Source organism: Gymnogyps californianus, chromosome 2 (assembly GCF_018139145.2).
Source record: "Gymnogyps californianus isolate 813 chromosome 2, ASM1813914v2, whole genome shotgun sequence".
Taxonomy (NCBI): domain Eukaryota; kingdom Metazoa; phylum Chordata; class Aves; order Accipitriformes; family Cathartidae; genus Gymnogyps; species Gymnogyps californianus.
In genome coordinates, this window is record NC_059472.1 from 121,938,548 (window position 1) to 121,954,189 (window position 15,642).

Genomic DNA, 15,642 nt, shown 5'->3' on the forward strand with positions numbered 1-15,642 from the left:
AAATTCATTGGAAAATTAGATAACTATGAATTTAGTATAAACTAAGCCTTACACACTACCTAACAAAGCCACTGGTGTTTGAGGTATTGTCAAGGGAACTAGATAATAAAACACCTTTAGTAATGGAAAACTTTAGACTGACTATGGTAAGTATGATTTTTTTTTTTGGTCATAAACCAAGTTAAATTACAAATGCCATACTGAGACTTTCCCAAAAGCAGAAACCAAAAGGCTACTGTTTTGTCTGTAGATTTTTTTTTTAATTGTTGGTTAAGATTACAGGGTAGCTTTTAGAGCATCAGACTTAACATTTTAAAATAATGTGACCTTATGTGTTGCTGCCTTGTACAAATTCTTAACACTGTAGGCTTAAGTAAAATCGTTGCAAGACACTGAAATGCATTGACAGAAAACAAATGCTTAACATGGTTAGATTCCACATGCTTTATTGACAACTGCATGCATATATGCTCTTAAACGTGCTCTGAAATGAGAGAAATCAAGTGTTTGCAAGCCGGAGAAAGGCACTGTATTGCTGAGGGAACGTTTATTTAAACACAGGGTAAGGATAAGCCTCCTCAACTGCTGTTTCTGCTGAATTCTCCTCTGTCATGGTGCCTACTACATTCCATTGCTTTTGTCTGGGCTTGGTATTTGGGAAATTTTGGTGAGGGCTGGAAGGTGGGGGGGCACTCTGGAAGCTGGTCAGCAGTAAGGAGAGGAGGGCTGGTGTGGGAATTGTTGAGTGGGGTCAGGGTTTAACTTTAGTGGCCATTCATCAGATGATGATTGATTGCTGTGCAGTCCCAGGGGACGTTTAACAACATCTCCGCCCATCCCCCTGCCCCCTTTGAAAGCAGATGGACCAAAAAATGGGGAGAGCGACACCCAGGAATTCCTGCTGTTGTAAAATGTTTTTACGGTGCACTGTACAGCCTTTCCTGAAGCAATCACATTTATGGCCTTGCTGTTGTATTTCTTGGGCTGCTGTGGCTGTAAAAGATGAATAGCCCTGTAATATGGTTCACTGATTCTGTTTAAATTGAAGTAGGCTCCCTTTATTGTTTTGTGTCTAAAATTGTATGCCACCAATTCAGGAAATATTTCCTGTTTGGGAAATAATCAACCCATAGCTGATTTATTTTAAAATAAATCACTTTTAACTATCTCTAAAACTATCACCCTCTTGCTTCTGACTTCTCTCTTCATTTAATTTTGGTGGAAATTCTAAAATACTAATTAATGTAGTGAAGCAGTTCTTTAAAAAAAAATTCTACTAAACATGCCTATGAATCTTTTTTCCATTAGTAGATAGTTACCAAAATGAGTGTTGGAAAGGCACCAGTTTTTATCTCAAAACAATTGTATTTTTACTTACTACAGAAAAACAAGTCATGAAATGCAATTCACACAAATCTGAATTTCTTTGAAAGGAGAAATCTGTCTGCTTTCTTCTCATTTCTCTTTTCTTGCTGCCTATCAGAATATTTGTGTGGTTTGGAAAAAAACAGCATGTTTGAAGTTTTTTGCATATAAAACAGTTTTCATATATTTGGGAAAATAGTGAAATTAACAGGACAATAACTAATTTACAGCTTGATGGATCTTTTGACCATATCATTTCTGCCTTTTCAGATAAGGTGGTGGTGGTGGGGGGAGTTTTAGGACTTTTCTCCAAGTACTGTGTTTTGTGGTTTGTTTGTTTGTTTTGTTGTGCTTTTTTTTTTTAAGCTGAGTGTCATAAGCTGATCTCTGTTATGAAAGAGCTCCCTTCCTTTTCACTACCCCTGCCCATCCACATTTCAAGACCAGTCTTGTTGTTTGTCATATAATGAGCACAGAAGGAGCAGTATGTTGCTATATAACAGTGTAACTGAAATGTGGGGTGGCCTTTTCACATTGCTGAAATTCGAAGAAGGGGCGGCTCCGCCAACCTTTTAGGTACGCTACAAGTGCATCAAATCTGAATTGAGAACACACTTGTGTATTGTCCTACTTATATTGTTGGTATGAATTTTTTGCAGGGGGTTGCTTGTTGGAGGGGGGATTTGGTTTATTTTCTCCCCTTTCTGTTTAGAAACAGGCATAGAAACTTAATCTAGCAGTACGTGACCTTTGTGGCCATGACCTAGGGACTGGGATGTGAGCAGGCTTGAGCTTAACAATAAATGCCTGGTTGTGGTTGCAAGCGGAGGCACGCTGGATGCTGTGCTCCAGGCTCAGTTAGCCTGGCTGGCACAAATCGCCCTCGCTGTTGCACCCGGCACAGCTGGGTACTTTCCAGTTTAATTCTCTGGGAGTGTGGCCCCACTGCTGGGTAGAGCTGATGTACAGCCTGTTGGGTGCTCCTGACAGTGATTATGTGAGATTGACCACAGGAGGAGAGTTGCCCTTCTTGTACCTCTGCCAAGTTTGGGGTTTCTGTTGTAGTCTTTGTGTCCAGAAAGGAGTTTCTGGGGGGGTTCCTAGTTCATCTTGAAGCTGGCTGACTCTTCCAGTTCTCTTCTGGTGGCTAGAACCCACTGAGATCAGTAGGGATTATGCATTTGTGCTTTCTCCTGTGTATATTTAAGGTAACTTTTAAATAACAATGTGATGATGGAGATCAGTCAGTCACTGTCTACTTCTTTTCACCCAAGCCTGTTAACTCCTTTGCTCTCATATTTAAATATCTAGGTTGTTTTCACCATTTTGTTTACTTAAAAAAAAAAAAAATAAAAAAGAGGCTTTATCAATGGCTCTGTAGTGTTTACCCAAGACTTTTACCTTGCTATGTCCTATGTAATCTGCATATTTCTGAAATGAGATTATGGCTCTTACCTCTCTTCATTCTAAATTCAGGAGTGATGTTTTCCACCACATTTTGGTGGGTGGCAAGAGGCAACTGAACAGCTTAAGCTTAATTTCTCTTTGGTTTGAACAGCTGCATGACTCTACCACTGGGTGCTGTTACCTTGCAGCAGCAGTGCGTGGGTGACAGGACTGATCTGTGGTGTTTTACCAAGCTTTTGCTTCTGGTGTTGACTATTTTGGAGGACTAATAACAGATTTAACTTGCTTCTGGACTTCTGTTCATATGGTCACCATTTTCCTTTCAGCTGCTCTGCTTGATTGAGGCCCCAAATCCCTGCTGTATGTTTTTAAAGTATATCGGATTCATATGACTTAACTTGATACCCTGTCTTGGTTTTCATTCTCTCTCAACTTTCTCAGTTGTTTAAGTGGAGTCATTCAGCAACATGTAATAAACATTCCCTATAATTTCAACAGCAAAATTACAGAACTGCATGAGCAAGTGAACATTGTATACAGATTTAGACAACCGCAGCGTAAAGACAAGGAACCCTCTAGTTGAGGAAGATGGTGCATTTGAATAATGCATTTCAGAGCCAAGGCAGCTTTTTACTTACAAAAGACGGAGGATCTGAGACACTGCTTGAGGGTTTAGTATTTGAACAGAAGCAAAACATAACAGTCTGTTCCATTTTCCCTACAGCAAAACTTAACTTCAAAAAAAAAAAAAGTTCAGTAAAATCTGACATGTGTGCACAAACACACACATACCCCTTTGAGAAATTAATCCATATACTACTTCAGCTGTTGCACTTATAGGAGCTTAAAATGTCACTTTATGCAGCACAGGCAATCTGAGGGAATCGCCTGTCCTGTCCTCCCCCTTCCTTTGGAGGGAGAAGGGAAAGGGGGATGTTATGCACCATATCATGAACTGTGAGCTGGGATCGGGAGTGGCTGGATGACAGCTGTGAGAAGACAGGCATATCAAACACTTGTCCAATCTTTGTTCTGCTCTTGCTCCTTTCTGTGAGGTAGATTTCAAATAGCTGGTGATGGAAAAATTGTCTGTAGTATGAAACCTTGTTTGCCATTGTATAGTGGATTTTTGACTCTTCCATGGTAATCTAGATCTTCTTAACACTACACTCTAACAAAAATAGTGTATGTAGTTAAGAGCAAGACTTTGAATACAGAAATTTCTTGTGTTGAAGTGTTGTACTCCTTTACTTGCATCTTTGAAAAACAAACCAGCTGATTTCTGCTTGCCTCTAAGAAAACGTACTTCTGTGGAAGACGCTATTTCTGTGTGCTACTTCCCTCTACTGGGTGGAATGGGAACAGTTATGGATGGTGAATGGATCCAACTTTCTAGGCTAACATCTTGGTGTAAGACTTTCCTTGTGATTTGAATATAGCGTTTTTAAGTGCTTTGTGAATAGAACGGGATTTTAGTGAATGGGAACCCACAGTTCACTGTAGCATTCAAATGCTCTGATGGGCATGCTGGTGCTCCAGTCTTGTTTTCCAACTCAAGCATCTCTAAGTATCACTAGCATAGAAACACTATGTCATAGTGAAGGTGTTTTGCTTTGCTGTTGGGAGTGGCAGGAGGGAGTCTTGCCTAATATTGTCACTGCCCTGAACATAAGGGATTTGCATATTTTGAAAACAGAGGATGGTTCTCAGCATGCATAACTTTTTTCCCCTTCTAGGGGTGTGTGTGCTGGTGCTGCAGTTCTCCAGTGCATTGATTATTAAATGATCCACTTAAGAGAATGTGGTGTTTGTGTATGCAGGAAAAGTCTTCACCTGAAACTTGCCATAGATGACATCTCCAATCTGCAAGTGTTGGCAGATGGCTTCCGCTCTTAAGAGGAGCTGATGTGGACACTCTTCCTAGTATTGTATTGCAAAGAAAACAGTGACACTTCCATCTAACCGTTATAGTATGATTTGGAGCTTACGGGGAAGGATAGCTCTTCCTCTGTGGAGAAACTATTGTGAAGTCTTTGCCTACTGCTAATGCCTCTAACCATCTCCTTTATAGTTGAGCTGTTGGATTTTTTTCATGTCCTGGCTCTATTTTCTCTTTAATTCTTCATTAGATAGTAATACAGGTTTGTTTGTTTGTTTGTTTTCTTCTAGGTACTGCATTTCTACTGTGATACCTGTTCTGTCCCATATGTCGGGAATGTACTATGGGACGACATGTGGGTCACAGCTTTATCTACCTCCAAGATGCTCTACAGGATTCCAGGACTCTCACCATTCAGCTCCTGGCAGATGCTCAGCAAGGACGACAGGCTATTCAAGTAAGATACTCCCAACTTGAGTACTTTATTTCCCCCCTCCTTCTTCCTGCCACAGCTTGTCTGTTACAGGGCAAGGTGTCAAGGCAAAAAGCTCTCTGCTTCTGCTGTCAGTCTTCTCACCCCTTCTGTTCTCTCAGATCTGACAGAAGTGGCTGTGGAGCTGAAAACAAAGCACTGTTATGAGTTTTGCATTCTTGCAGCATAATCCTGTCATGTAAATCACAATATATATGAAGCTCTGCACAAATGCACTTGAGCGTGAAGCGTTTTGAAGAAAGTTCTGATCTTGTATAGCAGTGCAAAGCCTGGTTTTGTTTTTATGACTGAGGCTTACTTTCAGCTGTCTTTCATGCCTGTACAGCATCTAGCACTGTAACTGCCTATGACTCTGGTTATGTCTTCAGTGTTGCCACCAAATAAAAAGTACTAATCAGCTGTTGGATTAGTGTGAAACTTCTGACCTGCCGGTGCAGAGGATCTGGAGCTATCTCCGTACAAGGATTACTCTGCACATATAGTTGCATGCTATAACTAACTGCCTATTATTGCATTCTACATCAGCTATGTTTTATAATGCAAATATAAATACCTGGCAAGGACTGGAAGGAAGGTAGCACAGTGCTTCAAACTACACAAGGAATTTACATAGGGAATTAACCTGCAGGGATATGTAGATAGTTACTTTTGCTGAGTAATACTTAGTAGGAACTATTTTATGATATTAGCAGTAGTTTTGCCTGTACAAAGAGACTTTGGATGGGGAAAACATAGTGGGAAGCTTCACTCCACGCTACTACCTTCTAGTTTTGTTAGCCTCAAATGCTCTAGGTTTGAGCTAGATATTCTGAAACTCAACACTTCTATGTGATTTAACTACTAAGATTTTTTTGAGTAAACATTGGTAGAATGCCATGTATAAGAAGTAAAACTTAATTTCTAAATTGGGTATGCCTTCCTGGCACATGCATGGTACAAACAATAACAATTAAAAAACCCCAGACAAACCCGTTGTCCACCCATCATTGCTTGTTTCTAGTAGATGAGGAAGTAAGCTTGTTCAGTGGGACAGGAGCAGCTAACTTTTCTCTCCTTAAGTCTTTGCACCTGTGGTGTGAAATAGTAAGTATTATGATGACATAGATAGTGTCGTGGTTTAACCCCAGCCAGCAGCTAAGCACCATGCAGCCGCTCCCTCACTCGTCCCCCCCTCCCAGTGGGATGGAGAGGAGAATCGGGGAAAAAAGGTAAAACTCGTGGGTTGAGATAAGAATGGTTTAATAACTAAAGTAAACTATAACACTAACAACAACAACAATAATAATAATAATGAAATATAATAATAATTGTAATGAAAAGGAATATAACAAAAAGAAAAAAAAGAAAAAAAAGAAATAAAACTCAAGGAAGAAAAACAGTGATGCACAATGCAATTACTCACCCTGCTGACCAATGCCTGAGCAGTGATCTGCCCCTCCCAGCCAACTCCCCCTAGTTTATATACTGAGCATGATGTTCTATGGTGTGGAATATACCCCTAGTTTGGGTCAGTTGCCCCGGCTATGCTCCCTCCCAGCTTCTTGTACACCTGCTTGCTGGCAGAGCATGGGAAACTGAAAAATCCTTGACTTAGGATAAGAGCTATTTAGCAACAACTAAAACATCAGAGTGTTATCTAACATTATTCTCACACTAAATCCAAAACACAGCACTGTACCAGCTACTAAGAAGAAAATTAACTCTGTCCCAGCCAAAACCAGGACAGGTAGTAAACTGTTGTTGATGTCTCCCTTTAGCTTGTGATGTTAACCTGTTACAACAGAACAGCAAACACCAAGTTTTTGGAGATGGATGGCTAATTTAAAACTCCACCTTAAAACAGAATCCTGCAAACCTTAGCTTCTTCCAAGATCTGTTTTAAATTGGATCATAATGCTCTTCAGCAGTATCCATACTTAAACATTTCACATGTCCCCAAAATAAGCAAGAAGGAAGGGATTATACTAGTTTGAAGAACATCACTGGTGCAGTGTTCTGAATTTCTCCAGGCTGTCCTAGGCAAGGGCTTGTCTGTTAGTAATTAAATTACTGCTTTTGACCTCCAGGGCTCTTAATCATCTAACTGGTGCAGATAAATCATCTAAGAAGGGACTGTCCCTTGGAGTAGAAACTAGCAGAATATCGAGTACCACTGCTACTATTGCATGAATGCTTTTGTGCCTGCTTGTTTCCTACTGGGTTTACTTTGCTCATTCCTCCCCCATTTTCTCCTGGCTTTTATGTTGGAGGCTCCTGCCACTGTGGTGAGCTGACTACTTTATGATGGTACAGGTAAAAGGTGGGTGCTACTGGCTATGCTCATGAACGGAACAAGCAGCTCAACTGAACTTTGTGCAGTTTTGCCCTGGTCTAGCTACAGCCTATCCAGGTTAAGAGGCTGTCTTGGAAGTGTTAACTGGGCAGCTTGTGTAAAGATTCTGTAAAATGAACCATACTTTTCAAGAACTGAGTTTTATTAGTTTAGTGGTCTTTTTAATCTGGACCACTGTACAGAAAAAGGGTTGTGAGCGAGCAGATCTGTGATAAAGTTGGGGAGGTGGTAATCTGTGTGTGCACATGCAGAAATGGGAAGACTGTACAACTCAAGACAGGTACTACCTAAGCAACATCAGCAACAACTAGAAGGGCATGTGATGCAGTTAAAAGCAGACGTGCCTGACTCAAAGGTTGATGCAGCAAGCCTGCTGTGTAAGAAAGTTTTCATGGAGCAGAACTTGTTCTTGGGACGATAGGGCTGTGAAGCTATATATTTATCCTAGGGAGGAGACAGCATGTCAGCATGAATTTAAAACAAACTCTAAAGTAACTACACTCTAAATTAAAAAAAATTGGCTTGAGTGCTTTTCTTAAAGTTTGGAAACGGTCAACAGAGAATTAAATGCCAGTACAAGCTGCAATATGAGGAACATAGACTGGAGCTCTAAGGCTTGAAAAGTAATACAGTGTAGTAACACTTAGTGGGACTGATTCATACTGCTGTACTAGTAACTCTTTCTTAATAGACTCTGAAAGTGATAGCTCTCTGACATGACATGTTGAGGATGGATGAGGAGGGGTAGTTGAGAGTAAAGGGGAAAAGGTGGAATTTGAAGGGCGTTGCAGGAGAGAGGAAATCAAGCCATGAGTCAACTGGCTGGAGAGTATCTGGTTAACCAAAGTTGAAGGCTTTTAGGAAGAAATGTTTATTTAAACTCTTCCTGCGGCTTTGGAGGAAAGATTGTTTTTCAGACTTTAAAAAAAAAAAAAAAATGCTGTGAGTTGGGATACATTTCAGCCTCTTGATCCACTGAAGCCTGATGTAGTCTGTCACTCCTGAAAAGTCCAAACCTCACTTTTCAAAGAAGTTGAAGTCCTCTGTAAGAAATAGTAAGCCTGGCAGAAAGAGGCTTGCTTTTTTCCTCAGTGAGGTTCTGCAGCAATGGAAAGCTTCCCCTGCTTCCCTGTGCTGCGCTGGTCCTGGCCTGGATCATGCCTTTCTAAGCCTGTCCCTAACACAAGAAGTTGTGCTTGTGTGCCTGAGTGGTGAGCTGATCCAGCTGAAAGGCTAACCTTTCTGTGGGATTAGTTTTTGTCTGGGTCAGCCCGCTGGCTGGTTCACTGCAGTGCTACAAGGACTGTTGATGGTACCGGGGAACGGAGCAGAAACACACAACTCTGTGGCTTGTAGGACCTCTTCCTTGTCTCAGTGGAAAGCTCTCCTCCTTGCTGGGATACTTTTCTAGCCTTTTCAGAGACTTGAATTGATTCACAGGACGATATGAAAGCCAAAGTTGACATTAGATTAATGGGGTGGGGGGAAGCAGGACTGCAGCCTTTTTATACGGGGAGCTTGTCCTGCTACCTTGTTTTACCTCATGAACATGCACACTTAGCTGTCTTCTTTCAGATTTTTTTCCAAGGACTGGGCCACAAACTGAACGTAAATCTGTTATGATGAAAGATAAATGGCTTCTTCAAAATGTCATGTTCTTAAAATACATCTATACATGTGTAATTGTATATATGTATGTGTGTGTAATCTAATGCACTTGGATAACACTAAAGCATTGAGTGCTCATTCCCATTTAAGGTCAATTTCCAGGTGAACATGTTAAAATACAATTTGATCTGTTCATGTCAGTTGTCTTAAAAGTGGTTTTATTGGAGAACAAATTCTTTCCTAGCTGAGCCTATAGTTGTTTTTGCTGGGATGTTTGACAATGCAGGCTTCCACATTTAAATTAATGCAGTGAGACTGGTCATGTGCAGAACATAGAGGGAGCCACTCTCTTATCTACCAGCATGAAAGGCTTAGGAGTTGGTGGTAAGGGGGGGGTCAGCCATTAAGGCAATGCCTCTTCTCTCCCAAATTGTGGGGGAGGTGGTATGAAATAGATTAACACCTTTATTCTAGGGAAGAGGGGGAGGGAGGTACTGTAAGAAACTTGGCCAGCCAGAGGAGGAAGCTGATCTGTTGCCTTGAGCCTCTGCCCTTCAGTGGAAGCTTCCCTGTGGGTTGCCATATGGATCTGTGCTGCCGGGAGGTCGATACCCGAGAAGGATGGCACCGCTGTGCTGCAAGGGATCGTTCTGGGGTTGTCACACTGAGTTAGCTCAGGCACCCTTGCGCGTGGCTTTGAAGTGAGGCTTGCAGGTTTGAGAATCTGAAATGAGGCTTTGTAAACAAAACGGAGTCGATTGTGCTTTCCTAAATCTAGGATTTATATCAACAGAGGCTGAATTTCTTTGTACTTCTAGTTATGGTTTTGTGTTGTGTTTTAGTGAGTTCCTTAGTGTAACGTATGAGCAGATGGTTATCGGGGAAGATGGATTTGACATGTGTCACTGTCCAAACTACTGTTTTGCCTAAAACTGTAGGCAAAAAGTCTTTTCTTGCAGTACAAACCAAAGTGATTGTTTGTTGGTTTCTGACATGAGTTAACCCAGCCTCTAGCCCTCCCTCCATCAAAGCTTCCTTTAAAATTCTTTATGTGAGAATTTTTCTTCAAGTGAGGATTTTTTAACGTTTTACACTTTTTAGGCTGAAACCTTTAAATTGGTCCAACTACTGTGATTTGTGCTGTAGTTGCACCAATGTTACTGCAAAGTCACTGCTAAGCCTATTAATCCTAGTATCTTTACTGCAGCTATACTTTGTGTAGGATCTTCCAATTAATTTTTCTACTATAAGAACATTAGGAAGTTTATATCCAGTTCTAGATGCTGGAGAAAGCTGGCTGTTATGTCCTAGTTGTTTTATCCTGCTCTGAAACAGTGATAAGTAATTGGAAAAGTTATGTGAAACAAAACCTCTGTATCTTTTTGTAAACATAAGGAACTGAAAACAAACTATTTATGGATGGAACACCTTCCATTTGGTGAAAGAGGGCTAACTTGAGATTTATGGAAAGGTTTCCTTAAGTTTTTTGTATTCAATGTGCTTTTAAAAGCTAGAGAGGGGTTTGCCAGAGAATATGCATCTCAAAGCTTTTTTCCCCTCTAAGCAGGATTAACTTCCTCTTAAGTTCCTTAGTGTTCAAAGTGTAAATCCTCCATATTGAGGTAGGGAAGTGTGTATTTAAGGTTCTTTAGCCATTACCTGTGGTCCGTTCACCCCTGAAATACTGAAGGATTCCTCTGAAGAAAACAAAGTTTGCTTTCAAGTTTGAATTTTCTCTCCAGAGGTTTGCACCTTCATTGGAAAACTTAGACTAGCAAACTTAAACATTGGAATTAATGCCTGAAAAATTATACCTCCCTCCCATCTTTAGATGGATGGAATTAAAAATGCGAAGGACCTTTTCAAAAATGCTCATGCAAGCTAGTGTTGATGAGTTGCAATACAGTTACCATAAGCAGCCTTTAAGTATCTCGTGGTGTTGCCACAGTGGTGTGTTGTGCCGCAGTTTGTTCAAGTGGGTAATTTTCTGAACTGAATTGATATAATCTAACATCATGGCTCAGCATCTGGATTAACAGTCTCTGCTGTTTCAGAGACCTAAGTTAGCCTCTTTAAATAACTGTGTGCTGTGTGGACATAACTGTGGACATACGGATTTAATTTGGGTATCGGACTGTGGAAACCATGCAGTGAGGCCATCGCACCTTTACAGTAGCTCTGCAGTTCTTGTCTGTAGTCTGTCAGAACACATGCTTTGTAATGGTTTTTCTTTCTCCTGGAGTGTTGTATGCTTCTGATCATAACTTCTTATTTAAAAAGGCAGCACTAGTGAAAACTTGGAGTAGTGATATTTCTAGAACATTACATTTAAATATTCCACAGAAATATTTAAGTTGCAAAGATTAAATTGTAGAAAGCTTTTTGTTAACTTGAGACTCCAGTTCTAATGTCCAACAGAAGACAGGAAATGTGAAAAATGGCTGAAAACTGCCATTCTACAAAATGGCAAATCCTGATTTGGGCCCCTCTGTAGTCAGCCCAGATATCCAGAAGTGCAGCCAAGTTCTGTGATACTACTTTGCTACTTCTGGCGCTTGCAGCCGGTTTCTTCACAGCTTTGTGTTGTAGCATCAGTTGCCATGGCAGAGCCACTGTAGGCTTTTCCCCCAGGTGGTTAAATGTAGCTAAAGGGGAGCTCACAGAGATGCCCACCTAAAGGGGGCTTGCAAAGGACACCTGGGGTCCAATATGACTTTGCTCTTCACCTTTTACTCAAAAATGGCTGGAGCATGTAGGAACTGGCCAGGCATGCCTGGGTCTGCTGTCTTGTCCTAGAAAGGAGTGTTTGGTTTAGCATGTTGTAGGAAGGCACTGGCACCCAGGGTGCCAGTGACACTTTACATAGGGGTGTGTTTATGCAGAGCTAGGTCTAGTGAGATGTAAAATGCTGTATGAATTATAGGAGTAGCTACCTTGAGGTGTTAACAAAGTAGCCTTTTCTGTTTGTACAGAATGTCAAGAGCATAAAAACTGAGACCTGCACGTTTAATAATCCTCATTAAATGCTTTGAAGTCTGAAAGTACAGGTAATACTGCATGCCATTGTCCTCTTCTGCTAAAGTGTGTGTTTTGAATGTTGTTTGTTGCTATTTAGGTAGGCTTATAGAGAAGAGCAAGAAATTCTGAAATGTGCTGGTAGCAATAGCTAGTGATGGATGTCTGCATTGCTTTCCTTCATGAAAACATGCTTGTCTGCCCCACTGGAAGCTCTGTGTGCAAGCTTTCCTTTTGTTGTGGCCCTCTGGAACATATCACCTGCACAAACACTGTTGTTACTTGAATTTTACTCTGAGGAATTGGAAGTACCAGTTTCAACTCTGAAGTTTACAAGACATGTTGCAAAGTTATTTATTTTTTTAACACAAGGCACTGGTGACATCTCTAATAGAATGGGGAGTGGTATTGGCCATCTTTGGGCCCCTGAGAAGTCACAAGTGAATAGTGATTTACTGTTTCGGCCAACATCAGGAAAGCGTAGTTGTTCTCCATCCCAAATTCAGTAACCCAACACAATTCTTTGCTAAACACAGGCCTTGTCTTCCGTTTCCAAGCATGTGAACTGGCTGACCATCTCCTTCACTAGCACTGGAATAATTATGACATACCATGAGGACAGTGCATCATAAAAGCTGCTTTTCTTTAAAAGGATTTGTTGTTAAAAAGATTGTGTGGTGTCTGACCAGAACAAGAAATGCTGCTGCTTAATATGTTTCCTAAAAAGTTGACCTCTCAGAGACAAGTTCTGCACAGGAAATGCCTGCAGAACAGCAGGAGAGAGTTATCATGGCAGAGCTGTGATATCTTACAGGAATCAAAGAGAACAAGGGATTTCCATGTAAAGAAGGCTCCCAAAAGTTGTACTTAAAGCTCTTGGCTTTTGCTTCAGATAGATAACTTGCCTATTGCTGTTCCCCCTGCACCATACCACTGCCTGCTGCTGTGTGTTTGATGCTGGTCAGCCTTCGTAGGCTGTTCTAGCCTGTGTTGGCAGAGTGCAGGATCACGTGAATTTTGCCAAAACTTCACCAATATCCTGGACAATATTAGAGCCTTAGTGTTTTTGGCATTCTTCACTGATCTGAGATGTTCAGACTCAGGCAAGTAAAAATAATCCGAATCATGACATGAGTTGTTGGTAGAGAACATTGTGCTATTGAGTAGTTACTCGCCCTACCATAACTGGTTTCTACAGACAAAAGATCACAGCATCCACAGGGAATTAATACCTCTCCTGCTGTGATGGAGTTCTTGAAAGGTAGACTGTGGTTTTAGCAAAGAACTGTGAGAGAAGTTGAGATTGCTCTTAGCTATAAGGTATGAGGAAAGCATACACACAGATCATGGTCCTAATGGGTCCTGCTGTACAAAAAAGCTCAAACAAGTAAGTAAACCAAGACTTTGTTGCTTTCACAGACATGCTTGCTAGAATTGGAATATGAGTGGATAGCATAGTTTCCCTAACACTTCTCAAGGAGATATCTGTTTCTCTTTGCAAGAGAAGGAGGGTGTTTTGCTGTACTTGACAAGAATCCAGGTCTCTTTTGGAAGAAATACATACCTTTTCCCTGCAGTAGAAGCTGGTTCTGTATTTGAATGGCAAAGTAGAGATGATAGAGGCACAGTATTCTTACATGTGGACTCTTCCAGCTAGGACTGAGACTTACTGGCTTTTATGAAGCCTTAATCTATGGCCAATTGTGACTTCATGTCTGCTTTGCTAATTGTTGTAACGAGATTTTCACTTTCTGTCAACTTGAAGTGTTGAGTCAAATTTGTCTGCCAGAAGCTTTGTGTGAAGGCAGGTCAGGTCTGCCTCCAGTGGGACTCGGATATTTAGGCTTGAGTTTGAAGACGTTCCCTGTTAAAAATGTAGTGAAGGTGACTCATACCTGGGAGTTGCATGAAGGAGGAACAGCTGAAAGGCATGCTCCTCTTACTGAGCCCTGTGCTGCAGAGGGGCTGTCAAGTAGCACTCCTGTTTTCCTCTGCCAGTTTGCAAGAGACTTCTTTGGATTAAAGATCAGAAACATTGCCTTGTCTTATTGTCTCAGGGTTGTCTTCATCTTGTCTCCAGAGACTAATCACCTTGACCGAGTTAGTCTTCCTTTTCCTTTCAGTTCTCTACTCCTACGTGACCTGGAAGAATACATCTAATTCAAACTGTTTGTCTTAAAATAACTACCTGGAATGAAAATGTCCAAGTAACAGTACACTTCTGGTTTTGTGTTTTAGCATTCCCATTGCTGGTATAAACTAGATGCTGTTGAACTTGCCAGACCAGACTTTGAAAATACTAACAACTAATTCCATGAAAGATAACAAAAATCCCCGTCTGACTTTCTAGACAAAGGTGGATCACATTGGGTAGTTCATAGATTGTTGCATCAGGTAGTTCTTAGGTTGGTACATACTTATATACAGAACTAAACTGAGGATGTTTTCCATAAGGCCCTGAATATACAGCAAAGCCTTTAAATTACATTTTTGCCCATTTTATCAAGCCAGCATTTCTGAAGATTGAAGATGTTTTCTGCCAGAGCATTCCCTGGCTACCTAGTCTGAAACAGCTCAAGTTCTGAAATGGACCAGTTCCTCAGACCAGAGCGAGGGAAAGGTTTTGTAAAGTCTATCTAAGATGCTGTATTTAAAAACAAATACCCATGGCTATTTCCATGGCTTTCAGTATGTAATGTGGAAAATGAAGGCGACTTCGAGTTACGTTCTCAGCTGTCAACAACTTGTCAAGCTGCTACAGTCATGTGTAGTGTGGTGGTAGGGGTTTAGATGTCTTGTGTATGTTGCTTAATATTAAAATTCTAGAAATAAAATACTGTGATGTGCCAAGCTTATGAAAAGAGAAAAAAGTAAATGCTTGATGGTACAGTCACAGAATCACAGGATGGTTGAGGTTGCAAGGGACCTCTGGAGGTCTTGTCCAACCCCCCTGCTCAAACAGGGCCACCTAGAGCCAGGTGCCCAGGACCATGTCCAGATGGCTTTTGAATATCTCCAAGGATGGAGACTCCACGACCTCCCTGGGCAACCTGTGCCAGTGCTCAGTCAGCCTCACAGTGAAAAAGTGTTTTCCTGATGTTCAGAGGGAACATCCTGTGTTTCAGTTTGTGCCCATCGCCTTTGGGCCTGTTGCTGGGCACCACTAGAAAGAGCCTGACTCCATCCTCTTTGCACCCTCCCTTCAGGGATTTGTATACATTGGTAAGATCCCCCCTGAGCTTTCTCTTTTCTAGGCTAAGTACCTTCACATACACATTTTGTTCTACAGTTTTGTGACTAATAAACTAGTATGTTTTTAACCTCTTACAAGTTCACAGCCTCATCTGCAAGTTAATGCTGGTTCACTGTATGACAAAGGTGTTGAAAAGATTCAGTTAACTGATGCTATTGAACCGTTTCCATTGGGAACTGTGATCCTTCAGATTTGCCTGCTCTTTATCTTGTTTGGTTTTATGCCCTTTTCTGTAATAATTTTGTGAAACTGGGAGCAGTTTGGGAAGTATTTTTCAAGGAAACAATTTT

General features: G+C 41.1%; 1 protein-coding gene across 1 annotated transcript in view; it reads left to right on the forward strand.

Moving 5' to 3' along the window:
• Positions 1-15,642, forward strand: part of TRIM71 (tripartite motif containing 71) — a 59,089-nt gene that overhangs the window by 37,976 nt on the left and 5,471 nt on the right. The window contains 2 exon segments of the mRNA XM_050892092.1: positions 4,942-4,969; positions 4,972-5,108. Of these exon segments, the coding sequence (XP_050748049.1) occupies positions 4,942-4,969; positions 4,972-5,108 (165 nt within the window).